The 15,008-nt window shown below is 34.4% G+C and overlaps 1 protein-coding gene across 1 annotated transcript; it reads left to right on the plus strand.

Annotated features, from left to right (window-relative positions):
* The first annotated feature begins 405 nt into the window (after positions 1-405).
* Positions 406-5,948, plus strand: LOC142522366 (microtubule-associated protein 70-1-like). The gene is made up of 12 exons (XM_075625696.1): positions 406-547; positions 642-935; positions 1,101-1,186; positions 3,115-3,180; positions 3,262-3,432; positions 3,531-3,701; positions 3,804-3,959; positions 4,061-4,207; positions 4,313-4,384; positions 4,484-5,023; positions 5,111-5,301; positions 5,441-5,948. Exons 2-12 carry the CDS (start codon positions 695-697, stop codon positions 5,478-5,480), a joined length of 1,881 nt encoding a protein of 626 aa, XP_075481811.1. The 5' UTR covers positions 406-547; positions 642-694; the 3' UTR covers positions 5,481-5,948.
* The last annotated feature ends 9,060 nt before the right edge of the window (positions 5,949-15,008 follow it).

The following is a 15,008-nucleotide window of genomic DNA, read 5'->3' on the forward strand; positions in this document are numbered from 1 at the left end:
TATGATAATTGAGAAACAATATTTTTTTAAAATTATATTTTAAATAGAGAAGACATATATAATTTTTGTGGATAAAATAATATATTTATTTAAATAATAAAAAATAAAAATGTAAATTTTTCTTTATAAAAATTAAAACTAAAAATATGAATTTGTCAGATACTGATTCGTAACAAAATATGTTTAAATATTGAATTTTAATTGAAACACTGAAGTAAACATTTTTCTGAAATTTACCGATGAATTAAAGCTCTTTCATGTCTTCACTGGTTTTACGGGAAAAACAATCCACATGACGAAACTGACCTCAACCTTTTCACGAATTCCTCTACGATGTATCGCAATAAGAAACATGATTGGGGGGCTATTTGGGATATTTGACACACAGTCCTCTGCTTTAGTGAAGTCATACTTTATCTCTCACACAGGCACACACACCCTTTTTGTTTTTAGAGAGAGAGTGAAACGAACAAAGGAAAAGAAATCACATCAATTCGAACTCGAATATCGCTCTATCATATGAGCACTCGTATCTTCGGAACTCTCTGTAAAACTCTCTCTTTCCTCTCTGTTTGAGCGTATTTCACTGGCTTTGATTGGTGTTCGCCAATGTTTTTACGAGCATTCTTGTGATTTTGTAGATTTGGACGTTTTGTGCGCTTGATGCGTGAGTTGTGAAGCTAGCAGATCGGTCATGGCGGAGGTTTCCGGTGAAGGACGTGTCTCTGTGGCGCCGGAGATGAATTCAGGAGAGAATGCGCCGGAAAGGACGCCTCTTGCGATGTCGGGCTCGTTTAAGGAGGGAGTCAAAACGTCGTCTTCACGGCGGAGAGTGGCCGTGCGGCCGAGCTTGGATGCGGACGATTTTATAAACTTGCTTCATGGTTCGGATCCGGTGAAGATGGAGCTCAATCGCCTCGAGAATGAAGTCAGAGGTCAGTCTTCCTAGCTGGATCCACTAGATTCGCGCTTGGATTTGTTTTAAACCGCCTTCGTTTTTGTGCGCGCGTGTTGTTCCAGTAATTTATGAGATTCGGTGTCTACTAATTGTTCAATGCGGAATCGACGACTTTTTACCTGGGTTTTGTGGTGGTTTGCAGATAAGGAGAGGGAATTAGGCGAAGCCCAGTCTCAAATCAAGGCGTTGAGGTTATCCGAGCGGCTTCGTGAGAAGGCTGTGGAAGAGGTAACTTTGTTTTGAAGTTTTAGTTTTTATGTTAAAGAATTCTACACTACAGTTAGCTAGGAGTGCATTGTTTTCTTTTTTTCCTAATGACGTTTCTTGAACTTTTTTGATTTTTTATGTTGGAAAACTATAATAGGTCTGTATAAAAAATTTTCGTGTATGTTAAAGTTTAAGTTTGATGTCAGAGTTCATCAGAGGTGAAACGACCCTGACTTCTAATTTTATTTAATTTACACTAGTAGTTTTTTTTTCTTCTAAAGCATGCATAGTTAATTCATCATAAAAGGTTTGAAAACATGTCTTGTTCTTTTACGCTTACGAAATTAGAACGACGGCGTGACGAGAGACGAATGGAACGCAAAACTTCCTTCCTTCCTCTCCTCTAGTGTTCGGCTCCTTAGGGTTTAGTGTGTGTGTTGTGTGTGCTGGTGGTGTGAGAGACGTGTGTGAGGGGTGTAGGGTGGCCAGAGTTTTATTTAATTAGATCATTAAGTTGTTAAGTGGGCTTTAGGTTAGATTAAAGGTCCTAATTTTTATTAACTAAATCTTTATTAATCTAGCCCATTAAAGAATTAATTAAATACATTATTACTCCACTAAAAGTCCCAACAATATTAAAAAATATTTGGTGCCCCTCGTTTCTAGTATCGTAAATCCGAAACTTCTTATTTTGTAGCCAAAAGTTCTTTAACGATTAAGTTTGTCCCTTAATATAAATAAATTTGCCGCTTTCCTATTTTGGGTTACTCCGTTACTAATTCCCAAGTTTTCCATTTCTAAATTTCTAAAAATAGAAACCTTATCAAAATCGTCTCTGGTTCTCTCGCCCTTGCAATACATCGCGTATTCGACTGCAGAAAGTTCACATTCATAACATTCGGTTAAATATTCATTAAATCATACCGATACTTAAACATATCTTTTGACCAAGTATTTAAATAAATTATAATTAGTTTTCATGCATGCATGTGGTTAGTGTGTTCGGGTTTTCAGACGTTACAAGAGGAGTGTTACTTTTCCGGGTCATATGGTTGATATTTGTGATAACTGATATTTGAAGATATTTAGGTATTTGTCTACCATTTGAACCAATTTAGGCTTAGTGAATGTGAATGCTTATTTGGTGGTTTATCATAGAGAAAATATAGGAAGAACAGATTAAATTCCCGGTCTCATGCCCTTGGCACAAGCCTTAGTTCTGGAAGAGATTATTTGCTTTAGCCTCTAAGGAATTCAATAGGGTTAGCAAAAATAGTGCAAATTGTACGAGATGAATAACTTAGAAATGTGGTGGAAAAATTCTTGCTTTGTTCTATCTTAGTGGTATAAAATAAAGGGAAAAGATTCCTCCATTCAAGTTATTCCTCACTGTTCATTGTTTTGTAGCTTAGTTCAGCTGATTTGTTTTGAAAGCATTCAGCTGTAATTAGTGGATTGTACATCAAACAATTATTTTGATTAGGCCCTTCAAATGCCATTCCAATGCATTTCAAGGGCACTTGAAGTTGACTTTGATAATATTATCCAACAGCTGAAAGAAAATTGTGTTAAGAATTTAAAATTCTGAAAGCTTACTCGTGCCAGCGAGAGATTCCATAGCATATGTTCTTTGTCTCAGTTTGGCAAATGATTCCCTTCTGTGGTAAAATATGAAAATGTTGCTGAATATGGTTCGTTCATGAGAATACATACATACATGAACCATGGTCAAAGAGATAAAGTCCGGTTTGAATTTTTGCTTTTTCGAAATGTATTATCACTTTTAATGTGTGCAAACTATTTGATTTTGTCTTTCTTCTTTAGAAGTGAGTGTTCTATTTCAATTGTACTCCCTTTCCCCTTCCCCTGGTTGTCTTCCTCCTTTATGAGTTGCATGAAGCTTTGCACATGAGTTTTAAAGAAAGCTGTGGTTGCTTATTTCACTTCAGCTTACTGAAGAGTTAGCTAAAGTGGAGGGGAAGCTCAAATTAACAGAATCTAACCTAGAAAACAAGGTACAGGCTGGAACCCCTGCCCGTTATGCCGGTGCTTTTTTATTACTTACATGTGATTACATGGGCATTTGTTCTGGGCAGAATCTTGAAATTAAAAGAATTAATGATGAAAAGAAGGCTTCAATGGCAGCTCAATTTGCTGCAGAAGCGACTCTTCGTAGAGTTCACGCTGCTCAAAAGGATGATGATATGCCTCCCATTGAAGCTATCCTGGCTCCCTTGGAGGCGGAACTCAAGCTTTCCCGACTGGAGGTTTGTTCTGGAATGCAATTTTGTTTCAGCTACCTTTTTCTTTGACAAATTTCATTTCTGGAGCAATTCTTAATCTTAGTTGGCCTTCTGTTTTCCAGATTGCAAAGCTGCAGGATGATAACAAAGCATTGGACAGGCTTACCAAGTCAAAAGAGGCCGCACTACTCGAGTCAGAGAGGACTGTGCAAGTAGCATTGGCAAAGGCTTCTATGGTGGACGATCTTCAAAACAAGAATCAAGAATTGATGAAGCAGATTGAAATTTGCCAGGTTATGTAATCTTTCACACTCTTTGATAGTAGGGACCATTTCTATTAAATACTGCCAATCACTTATTTTTTCTCTAACACGAGGTATTTCTCGATTGAGCAGGAAGAGAACAAGATCTTGGACAGAATGCATCGCCAGAAGGTTGCAGAGGTTGAAAAGCTTACTCAAACTGTTGGTGACCTGGAAGAGGCTGTTCTTGCTGGTGGTGCTGCAGCCAATGCTGTTCGTGATTACCAGCGGAAAGTTCAGGAGATGAATGTAATATACCATACACACACATACTAACTCTTGCTTCCCTATGACAATATGGTATTATGAAACCATGATAGGCATCTGGTATTTGTTTCTGATCCATTCAGGAGGAAAGAAAAATTCTTGATAGAGAGCTGGCTCGAGCTAAAGTAACTGCCAATAGAGTGGCAACTGTGGTAGCAAACGAATGGAAAGACGCTAACGACAAGGTGATGCCTGTGAAACAATGGCTCGAAGAAAGAAGATTCTTACAGGTTAATTTTTTCTCTTCGCCTGTGTCTTTAATTATCCATGCTTTCGAAATTATTGAACTTGTTACTTCTCTTGCTAGATCTGTTCTCACTGTAGTTTTGTTATAGGGTGAGATGCAACAACTACGAGACAAGCTTGCCATTACTGAGCGAGCTGCTAAGTCTGAAGCCCAATTGAAAGTAATTTACTTATTTATGGTTAATCTGATATATTTCTTTTTCCAAAAAAGTATATAATTCTTTCTTCAAGTTTAAATAACATGTCATCCTGCCCTTTAGGAAAAATATCAATCGCGACTTAAAGTTCTCGAAGAGACTTTGAGATCACCAAACATTGCTATGCGTAGCACCACGCCTGCGCCTGATGGAAGAAGCTTAAGCAACGGTCCTTCAAGACGACAATCACTTGGTGGAGCAGAAAATGTTCCCAAATTGACTTCCAATGGCTTTCTACCCAAGAGGTCACCATCTTTTCAGATGAGATCTTATGGGAGTAGTTCAGTGTTGAAACATGCAAAAGGGACATCAAAGTCATTTGATGGTGGTTCCAGATCTTTGGACCGTGGGAAAATTCTCTTAAATGGATTAGGGCCAAATTTCAAACAAAGCCAGTCCTGTGATGGAACTAAGGATGGCGAGACACAAAATACTTTGTGGAAAGGAAGTCAAAACGAAAATACCAGTGATATACAAACAACTGAGAAAGAAGATTCTGTTCCTGGGTTATTATATGATCTATTACAGAAAGAAGTGGTTGCATTGAGGAAAGCTGCTCTTGAAAAAGATCAGAGTCTTAAAGACAAGGATGATGCAATTGAGGTTGATTTTCTTCCATTGTGTTGTTAATTGCTATGACAACTTATATTATATATTCTTTTCAAAAATACTTGTCTTGCTTTCGATCAGATGCTGGCAAAGAAGGTGGAAACATTAACCAAAGCCATGGAAGTCGAGGCTAAAAAGATGAGAAGGGAAGTGGCCTCGATGGAGAAGGAAGTGGCTGCCATGCGGGTGGAAAAAGAACATGAAAATAGGACTAAACGACTCGGAAATGCCACTAAGAATTCACTCAACACTTCTCAGTTCCTCCCTGGAAGGTATGCCCATTAGTGTTTTCTAGGTGGTCCGCTGTTGCACTGTTTCAAATTTATGCTGCTTTTGAACCATTGTTTCCTTTAGATCTTAGAATGTGTTTTAGCATCTGATTCTCGACTATCTCGCTGAAATTGTTTGCAGGACCTTATCAAGAAGCGGGTCAGGACGCAACGCACAATGACAAATAGCCCAATTGCAGCATCAAGGCATGGTTTTGCACAAACCACGTAATTCACGCTTCATCCTTCTGATGTTCTTAAACTTACCCTTCGTTGTTGTTTGTATAATTACAAGCATGCCATTTACTCTTTGGTTGTGGCAAGAAATCGACTGTCGCTAACTAGTTGAAATCGAGTGGAAATGATTGGTATGCTTCTGACATAGTCCTTAAAACCCCTCCTTGGAAATCACTGCCATAAAAATCGAGGATATCGAAGTTAAGCTAACCTTTTGGAAGAACGATTCGAGTGGCAGTTATTGTGATTGTATAGTTAACTTTGTGGGCACTATATCTGTAATCTGCTGTTGTTGTGGCTATTTTTTGCTGAGGTTTGCAAATTCTTGCAATCAGATAAAGATCAGATTTGTTTTTGGAATATGTGTTTTTATCCATTTATATATATTTTGGTCCCTGTGATTCTTACACTAAGACCTGTATTTGTTAGTCAAGTGAATTTGCTATACAAGATGTTGGCAGTATATTTCATCTTACCTCAAGTTTGTTTCGAAATGTATCATTACTAATTTTGCTTGGACTCCAAATCTTAAAATTCTATTGGAAAGGACGAAGACCATTTCGCCCTATTACGCATGACCTATCAAGTTGGAATTTATAACTTGTTGTCCTCTTATGTTGGCTTGTAAAAGTTGAGTTTTATGACATCCTATGAAGGTGCGAATCTTCTACGAATACTCGGTAGGTATGGAGCCATGGCTGTTTTTAGGTATGGAGCCATGGCTGTTTTGCGAAAAATTTAAACCCTAGATAAAGCGATTATACCAAAACCTCTATAAAACTAGTACCAGTATGATTTCGAATCACTTGAAGGGCAAGTCTCAAGGGATATCCAATCTAGTCTAATTCATAGAGACCATGAATATGAGTGTCAAGAGAGTCTTCAGTAAACATCTTTCGAGATGCATCTTATCAAAAGCAGCATTATCTAGCACAACGGCATATGTATTTTCTTGGTGATAAGGCCATCCACAATAAGAAAAATATTTCCTTCAAATATTTGTGGATCACATAATCCACATCATCAATCAAATATTTTTGTACTCAAATATCTCATATTTCACAATCAAATATCCCACCAACCAAATATTTGCTGCAAGGAGCTTATCATCTGCTATTGTCCACGCTTTTCGCTTGTCATGATCTCCATCTGAATCTTGGCCCGTCTCGCTTGCGTGATTGAGAGTAATATTTTCAAGTCTTATTTGAGACGACAAAGTAGGAAATTGTGAATTTCGGAATTCGTAAGGTGTTTCTACCCCTTTATCACTATCACTTGCATCAACACTAGCCCTTCTCGATTCAGTTGATTGAAGCCCCGGTGATTGAACAGAATTAATTCCATGAGATGGAACTTGCACAAAATATTGGCTACTCTGCCAATATTCTGGGGGGCATGTATTCCACGGAGGTAGAGGGGCGTTAAAAAAATATGGTGGTGGATATGGAAAATGTTGCAAATTCTGTGGTTGCTTTGTAAGAAATGGAAATGGAGGATGTTGGACACTCGGATGAACTCGAGAATTTTCTCCACTTGAATTTTCGTCGATATTTGGAGAGTTCAAAAGATCACTAAAAAAATTTTGGAATGGAGAAATATGTATGTAGGATGTTGAAAATATGAATTTTAATTTCTTAAAAACTTATGTATTTATAGACTAAAATTCCAACGTTACCCAACGTTCAAAACCCAACGTTCTTAATTGATTAGAGAAAATAAAGTTGTGCAGAAAAAACAATTGACCAAATAATCAACCAAACGTTCTTAATTGACCTAACGTTCAAAACCTAACGTTCTTAATTGACCAAATAATCGACCAATGTTTTAAATGATAACCGGTCGACCAACAATTGGTCGACCATTTCCAACAATTGGTCCACCAAATGGTCGACCAACAATGTTTTGTTTTGGTCGACCAATGTTTTCGTCGACCCAAGCTTGGTCGATCCTAGATTCCATTTAATTGTCCACTACAGGTTTTGACGCACGAGTGCAATGCACGCACGTGTCTCAAGTCAGCGTGAAACTCACGCTGGCTTGAAGAAATTTTAAAAAAAATTGCAATATCCGGTTACAAATTTGTAACCGGGTATTGCTCTGACACACAGATCAATAGTGTGCAGTGGTGAATATTTAGATGGAGAGGATATTTGGATGACGTGGCATGTATTATATCCACCATTGTGGATGCCCTAAGTGTGCCGGAGTCCAATCGAAATTTCTGACATGATGGCAAGAATCATAGTCAGATTGCGAGTCAACTCCCAAAATAACAATTAAAATTTAGACGAGAGAATCCATTTCAAGTGAAAAAGGAAATGGCATGTGCTTGTTAAAATAGGTGCCCAGCGAGTCAATTTGTGGCTTGAGTTTTATTAACTCTCAAGTAAAAATAATATTTATTATAATGATATTTTACAGTTTTATCCAATCATAACATTTATTTTATCTGTATACTCATGTAAGATTTATAGATAAAATTCTTGAATATGCAAAATGTACTATGAGGTCTGTCTCTCAACGTAAAATAATGAAGCTCATTAGAAAATGTACAGTATATTCTAAACCGGTTCCTAGTTGAATCAGCCGTCTAAAGTAAGGATAAATGTAGCTTGAGCTTGAGACTAACATCTATAATGTAAACACATTGTTTCATTGGTAAGTGCATGAAGATGTTCATTAATACATATGCGTGATCATTTGATGATGCACCGAACAACCCTCTCTTGGACTGTACAAGTGATTATAACTTATCGAGTGAAATAGTACGTGGTTATGATTGTACACCATTAGTCATTTGACTTGAGACAACGTAGAGGCTTTACGTACTAGCATGAATTTTGATCTGTGTACCTACTCCGTTAAGGGTCATCACACTCTTTGGTCGAAGCAAGAATTTGTTTTAGGGAAAAGTGTTTTCTCAGTTTTACATACGATGTCAATATTATTAATAAAAAATACATCATATCTTATCGAATTCAAATGCAACTCTCGATATACCAATATGGTTGCAGATTTTTGATTGTGATATATGAGTTGAAAAAAGACCGTAATGTATGTTAACAATAACTTAAGGTTCTTGCAGGAACTATCAATGATACCTATGATATAATAAGGCGATGTTACTAAATATTTTTACTATGATCCGATGGGTGCAATCAGATTTGAGATATGACATTCTAGATCAAGGTGTTGATGAAAACAATGATGCTAATTAGGGTAAGCTCGAATATGAATAAATATTATTCTCCATCACATGAGTTGTGAACTCATGACCAGCTGTATCCCTGAACCATTGATGGTCACAGAAGTATCGGATTTTTTTTTCCCGTTGAAGTTAGCTTCTGCTAATTTTGTAATGAGAGTGAAACTGCTTGTTTTGGTGAAGGAGTTCACAAAACTACTATATAACGCCCCAGATTCGATGACTGTCCTCACTGTATCAAGACGGGTCTTTCCAGCGTTCTTATGTCCTCACTCACACGCATCCTAGGAAACTTCCCAGGGGTCACCCATCCCAAAATTGCCCCAAGTCAAGCACGTTTAACTTTGGAGTTCTTATGTGATGAGCTACCGAAAAGAAGATGCATCTTCGTGATATGAGTAGTACAAATCAAATCCTTTATGTCCTCTTCAACTGTACAGTCCATTACATTGAACAGTCTCGGAATCTCTCTCATTCCGGTGTGGAATCGGTTCATTCATGTTCCCTCCACCTAGAAGCCTGCCAGGAGCCGCTCATTGTCCGTGCAACCTCATGGCACCGGCAATCACCCCCCGCCCTCTTCGGCCCCGGGCCTCACATACTAGCTATCAATAATTGATCAATAGAAATTTTGATTTTCGAAATTTTCAATTTTAAATTTTCATTATGTGAACAATATTTGCACACTCGGTACATCGACGCTGTCTGACAATCGATCAGAATTATAATGAATTCATAATTATTTATTTAGTAAATTTAGAATCTACTAATTAAATAATAATATTATTAGTGATGATTATTATATGTACATGATTCTAATGGAATATTTTAGATGGTTTAAAATCGATTAATTAATTTTTAATTAAATAATGATTATTTAATTTTATATGTATGTCTATACATGTACATATGTGTATATATATGTACAATTGTATTAATGTAAATATATATATACGGAGATATAAATATATGTGTATATTATGCATTATCAAGAGTTAATTTTACATGATATATAGAACATGAGAATTTTAATTAATTAAGAAAATAAGATTCCTAAGAGATTAAGATTATTAATCCTAACAGGAGAAGAACTTATTATATGATAAGGAATCAAATTCTATAAATATTTCATCAAGGGTTATATAAAAAGACATTTTTTGTACACAATTTCCTCCACTCAAAATCTCACCCCCCCCACCCCCCCGGCGATCCTGTCTTGACGTAAAATTGTTTAAGATTTCTAGTGCGATTTAAACAAAGAATCTAATATCCAATCGTGGACTTTATTAGGCGATTATAAGAAAGAAGATCCGTTTGTAGAGATTTACAAGAAGCACCAATTCCACTTATCTCGGACTCATTTGATATCCAACATTTTCTAAACACTCTATAGATGTTTTAATCATTTGACGCCCAAAGAACGTTTTGAATGTCAAAATTAAAATTTTAAATTTCTGATGCGTTTTGGGTGCGAGAAACGGTACTCCAACATTGTATCAGAGTCGATTTTTTCTTAATTATATGAATTTTATTGTTTAAATAATGTTGAATATTTTATTTCTAACCGTGTTTGAAATTTATAATCAAAGCCTCTGAAAATATTTTTGAAACAAAAAAATATTTTTTTTGCGATTGACCGAAACTGTTCTTGGCAGGCTATATGCTCCCTCCCCAGTTTTAAAAATAATAATAATAAAATTTTAAAGGGGCAAGGCTCGAATTGTTCAGGAACCGGGCTGCCCGAACTGCTCAGATAGTACGATGCAAATAATGGGGCATGGGTAGGGTGCCCGAGATGGTCTCAGACAGCTGTGACGACCCGTTACTTAAAATAATACTACTTTGATATTTGCTGAAAAATTAAAAAGTTTCTTATTATATGATTTATTATAAAAATAATTCTTAAAATAAAATAAATCGCATACTTCAAAAATAATTACTTTGCACGTCTTACACACTTACGAACTTCGTGAAACTCGTTGGATCGTCCTCGGACATGCTGTCACAACATCATAAAAATTAAACCCAAAACAGCCCCTAAAGTGCATACAAATACATACGACTCCTGAATTTAATAGATCCACTTAGGACGTACCAGTAGACTCAGGACTCAACCCACACGTAAAATGTCACGTCCCGAGACCGAGGCGTCGGTGACATCCGGCATCGTTAATCAAATAACAATAAGCCTCGTAGAAAATAGCCAAATACCAGTCTAGTTCATAAAATTCCATTGTCTTTACATGAAATGAAAAATACAGGGGTTGCGTAAGCGAAAAAGTACAAACATCACTAAGAAATACAAAGGAACACTAATGGGCTTGAACATCCAGAACTTGAATTCCTTCCTTCTAATTCTTTACCAGTCCCATAACTGCTCATGCTCTGATGCGGCTGTGATTGTTGCACTCCCAAGAGCAGGTTGTCCACAAGTAGTATAATTCGGTGAGTCCGATATCGTATCCACAAAGAAGGTAAGGTAATTACAAATCCACTACAATGTCTTTTTGTTTTTTCTTTTAATTGTTTGAATTTTTTAATTGGTAATTTTTAATTGTTCAAATTTTAATTTAAGTAGTTCAGATTAAAGGATCTACTCTTGATATTTTAATAAAGTTAACATTAATGAATATTATTGAAATCCACTTAATAAAATGATTTGAATATATTAAATATCATATTTATATTATGTTATATATTATTATCTTATAAGTATATATACCAAAACCTATAAATGTTATCAAGTATTTATTGTGCTATATATATATTTGTAAACACTAAATCAAGGTTCCGACTTTAAATGGTTGGTAAAACCAAACTAACATTTAAATGGTACCAAAAAATTAATATTATGATATATTGATATATAATAAATCAAGGCATCCACTTTAAATGGTTGGTTAAACCAAACAAACATTTAAATGGTACAAAGAAATTAGTGTAACATATAGCAATAATAAATCAAAACTCCCACTTATAAGTAGGGTATAATAATGCTTAAATAAATAAATATAACATAGACAATAAATAATGATTAAATAATATAAAAAATAGATTATTATCTTTTAATAATCTTATTATCATGCCAAGAGTTTCACCTTTTCATCTCAACTTTGGGAAGTTAGCTACTCATTATTCAAAGTGTAAAATTTTGAATATGAAATTAACATGTTAATTATATTTAAATGAAGAAATAAAGGAAAAAAAAGAGAAATATTATGAACTCAAAAGTTTGTTCATAAAATGAGGGATATCTCAATACATTACAATGCACCTCTATTTATAGCCAAATTTGGGGAGACAACCACAAATAAAATATTATTTTATTATCCATAAGTCTTCATTTGTGTTCCAAGAAATTATGTCATCTTTCACATCACTTTTAAAAATCTTCCCATCCGAATTTTCTTTTTCACATAAAACAAAACATATAGATAATTGAGTTGTTTGAATTGTGATATTTTTTTCATCATTTGACAAGAAATTTGAGAGATATGGTCAAAATTCTATAGCATGGTAAAACTGCCACTCATTTGGTAACTTTATTTGTTGCTTAATTTGATCCCAATTTTGAGAAGATTTTTATCTCATGCTTGTCACCAATATTGTAGATATTATCATCAACTTTTTACAGGTCCAAGAATCATCTTAATCCCATTTGCAACGTTAAGGTTATTCTTGTTTTATCGGACCTGTAAAAATAGTAAAAACATATAATTACACAACAAACTTATTTTTTATGCACTTTATTATAAAACATATAATATATAAACATTTAATAAAACAAAAATTATAAATTTATATTATAAAAAATTTAATTAATGTACAATTTTTATGTTTATCACACCTCTCAACCAGTTTATTGCTAATCCCTAACAATTTAAGCGTTAATAGCAATACAAAACATATTGATTAATTTAAATAGAAATGTAATCGGAACTATCCAAGTGTTTAAAATAAATTTGAAAATCGTCAAAGTTATATCAAGATCATCATAATTATAATTTATGAAATAATCTAAGCTGATCAATTCAAAGCTTATTTTCAGGTAATTAAATGTACATGGCCTTCAGAAATTCCTAGTAAGAGTCTCAACTTCATATCCTCACAGGTTAATAAATGTTTCAATTCATGGGAATGATTTCTCTCATGGAGTTGGAATACAGATAAATGCTCAGGAAAATGGTTTACAAAATGCAGACAGACAAACGAGCCAAATTAATCAAAAAATAGGAAATCAATTGATTCAAAATCTAGTTATTCTTATTATATATATATTTTTTCCTGATATTTTTTTATAACATCACGGAATAAGACTAAGTTTATGCTTGTTGACCACATGTTTATTTAATTTGTACAATATATTTCTCTCTTTCTATTTTTTTTTCTTCTTTTTTATTAGAGATAAATGATTCGTAGCATATAACTTTAAAATTACACAGATCTTCATCATCTTTCATTTTTTTCTTTTTTTTTCTTCAGGAAATATTATATTTTTTTTCAAAATAAGAACTCAAGATCTAAACAATAGATAGTCTCTCTCATGATCAATAAAGACTCGCAAGCTGTTTTCTCAATCCTCTCCACTCACTCACATAATATGTGTGAGTTTAAAAATTTTAGGAACTCTTATCAGGTATATCTTGGGCTATTTACATTAATAACTGATTTTATCACAATGGTTAATCACTCAAAAAGATTTCATAAATCATATTTTTATAGTGATCAAAATATTGAAATTGAGTTTTTTTTTTCAAATAAAAATTTAAACATTCTTAGATAGATTAATACATTTTCCAATTTGAACCTTTCAAACATGCAATGTATGATATTGTTGCAAAAATTAATAAGATACAAACAATAAACATGGTTTTATTTTAAAATAATATTTTTTTAAATTTTTTTTAGAGTTTTTTTTTTTTTTATAAGTTTGTTTTCCTCCCAATTAGAATATGACATTGTCTCTAATGTCAAAATAACTATTAATAAAGAGTACATAATGAAAGAGATATCACCTGAAATTTTATTGTAGATAACAAACTGAAATAAACGCAAACCAATCCACGACTTTTGAATCAATGATCCAACTTTCTTTTTTTACTGCTTGATTGCGACCAATTGATCTTTGTTATCATCGGATCAGGCTTATGAACAAAAGCCTCCAAATTATCAATTAGTTGGTCGGCAGTCGAAGCAGAGATGATAACAAACTGTCGTGAATGATATCAAATTATCAATTAATTGAGCATTTGTCGTGAATTTTCTGAAATGAAATTCTGTTCCACAGCTTTATCAAGAAATGTCAACAAACTGTCATAATAATTATTGATATTCAACAAGCCCACAGGTTTATTATGGATATTAAGTTGTACCCAAGAAACAGTGTGAAAAATTTCTTCTAATGTATCAAAACCACCTGGTAGTGCGATAAAACATCAGAATTTTCAATCATTTTGGTGATTCTTTCATACATAGAAGAAACTTTTAATTCCTCCCCAATCGTAACACCTGTAATATTTCCTTCAGCTAAGGCTATAGGTATAATACCCAAAACCTGACTACCTCCAAGATGAGCAGATGTTGAAAAAGATCCCATTAACCCAATATTACCTCCCCCATATACCAAGTGAATTTTTCTCTCAGCCAATATCTTTCCAAAATTATTCGCTGCTTCTACAAACACTTCATTTTTCCAGGACTCGACCCACAGAATACACAAATATTTTTCAATGTTTGTGCAGAGGATCCAGCCATGTTTTTACTTTCTTTTTGGTCTGCGAAAATAGAGAGAAAGATGAGAGATTTTATATGGGTAATATGTTATCATGACAAAACTATGGGTTACAGCTGTAAGCAGAATAAAAAAACAATAATGACACACATGCATATAAACAGTAGTGTGATTGTGGCTCACAAATTTCCTCTGGTTTTACGTCCAGAAACGGCTTCAACGCCTTCTATGAGTCGAGGATATGCTTCCCATCCAATTTTCTTATAAATTGGCAAACATGGTCTTTTTTAATCGGATTCTCAAGACTATTAAGATGACGCTCATCTTGGAATTGTTTCCATAAACGGAGAAGTTCAATATGCACGTGTTCACTAGAATGCATTTCAAGAGTCAATAAGATGTTATATAAAGACTCCTTACTCAGCCCATTCTTAATTAAACCAATTTTATCTTATCTGTAATTGGAAACACATCTCAAATATCTGCATCGTTCGTCACAAGTTCATCTTGCACACTTATGACAAACCCCTTACCTTT

Source organism: Primulina tabacum, chromosome 13 (assembly GCF_025594145.1).
Source record: "Primulina tabacum isolate GXHZ01 chromosome 13, ASM2559414v2, whole genome shotgun sequence".
Lineage (NCBI taxonomy): Eukaryota > Viridiplantae > Streptophyta > Magnoliopsida > Lamiales > Gesneriaceae > Primulina > Primulina tabacum.

What these genes read in the sequence shown, in the direction of transcription:
- LOC142522366 (XM_075625696.1), top strand. Translation starts at nt 695, where the DNA reads ATGGCGGAGGTTTCCGGTGAAGGACGTGTCTCTGTGGCGCCGGAGATG. An exon ending in CCTCGAGAATGAAGTCAGAG is followed by an intron (nt 936 to 1,100) that starts GTCAGTCTTCCT and finishes GGTGGTTTGCAG; the next exon opens with ATAAGGAGAGGGAATTAGGC. An exon ending in ACAAGGATGATGCAATTGAG is followed by an intron (nt 5,024 to 5,110) that starts GTTGATTTTCTT and finishes GCTTTCGATCAG; the next exon opens with ATGCTGGCAAAGAAGGTGGA.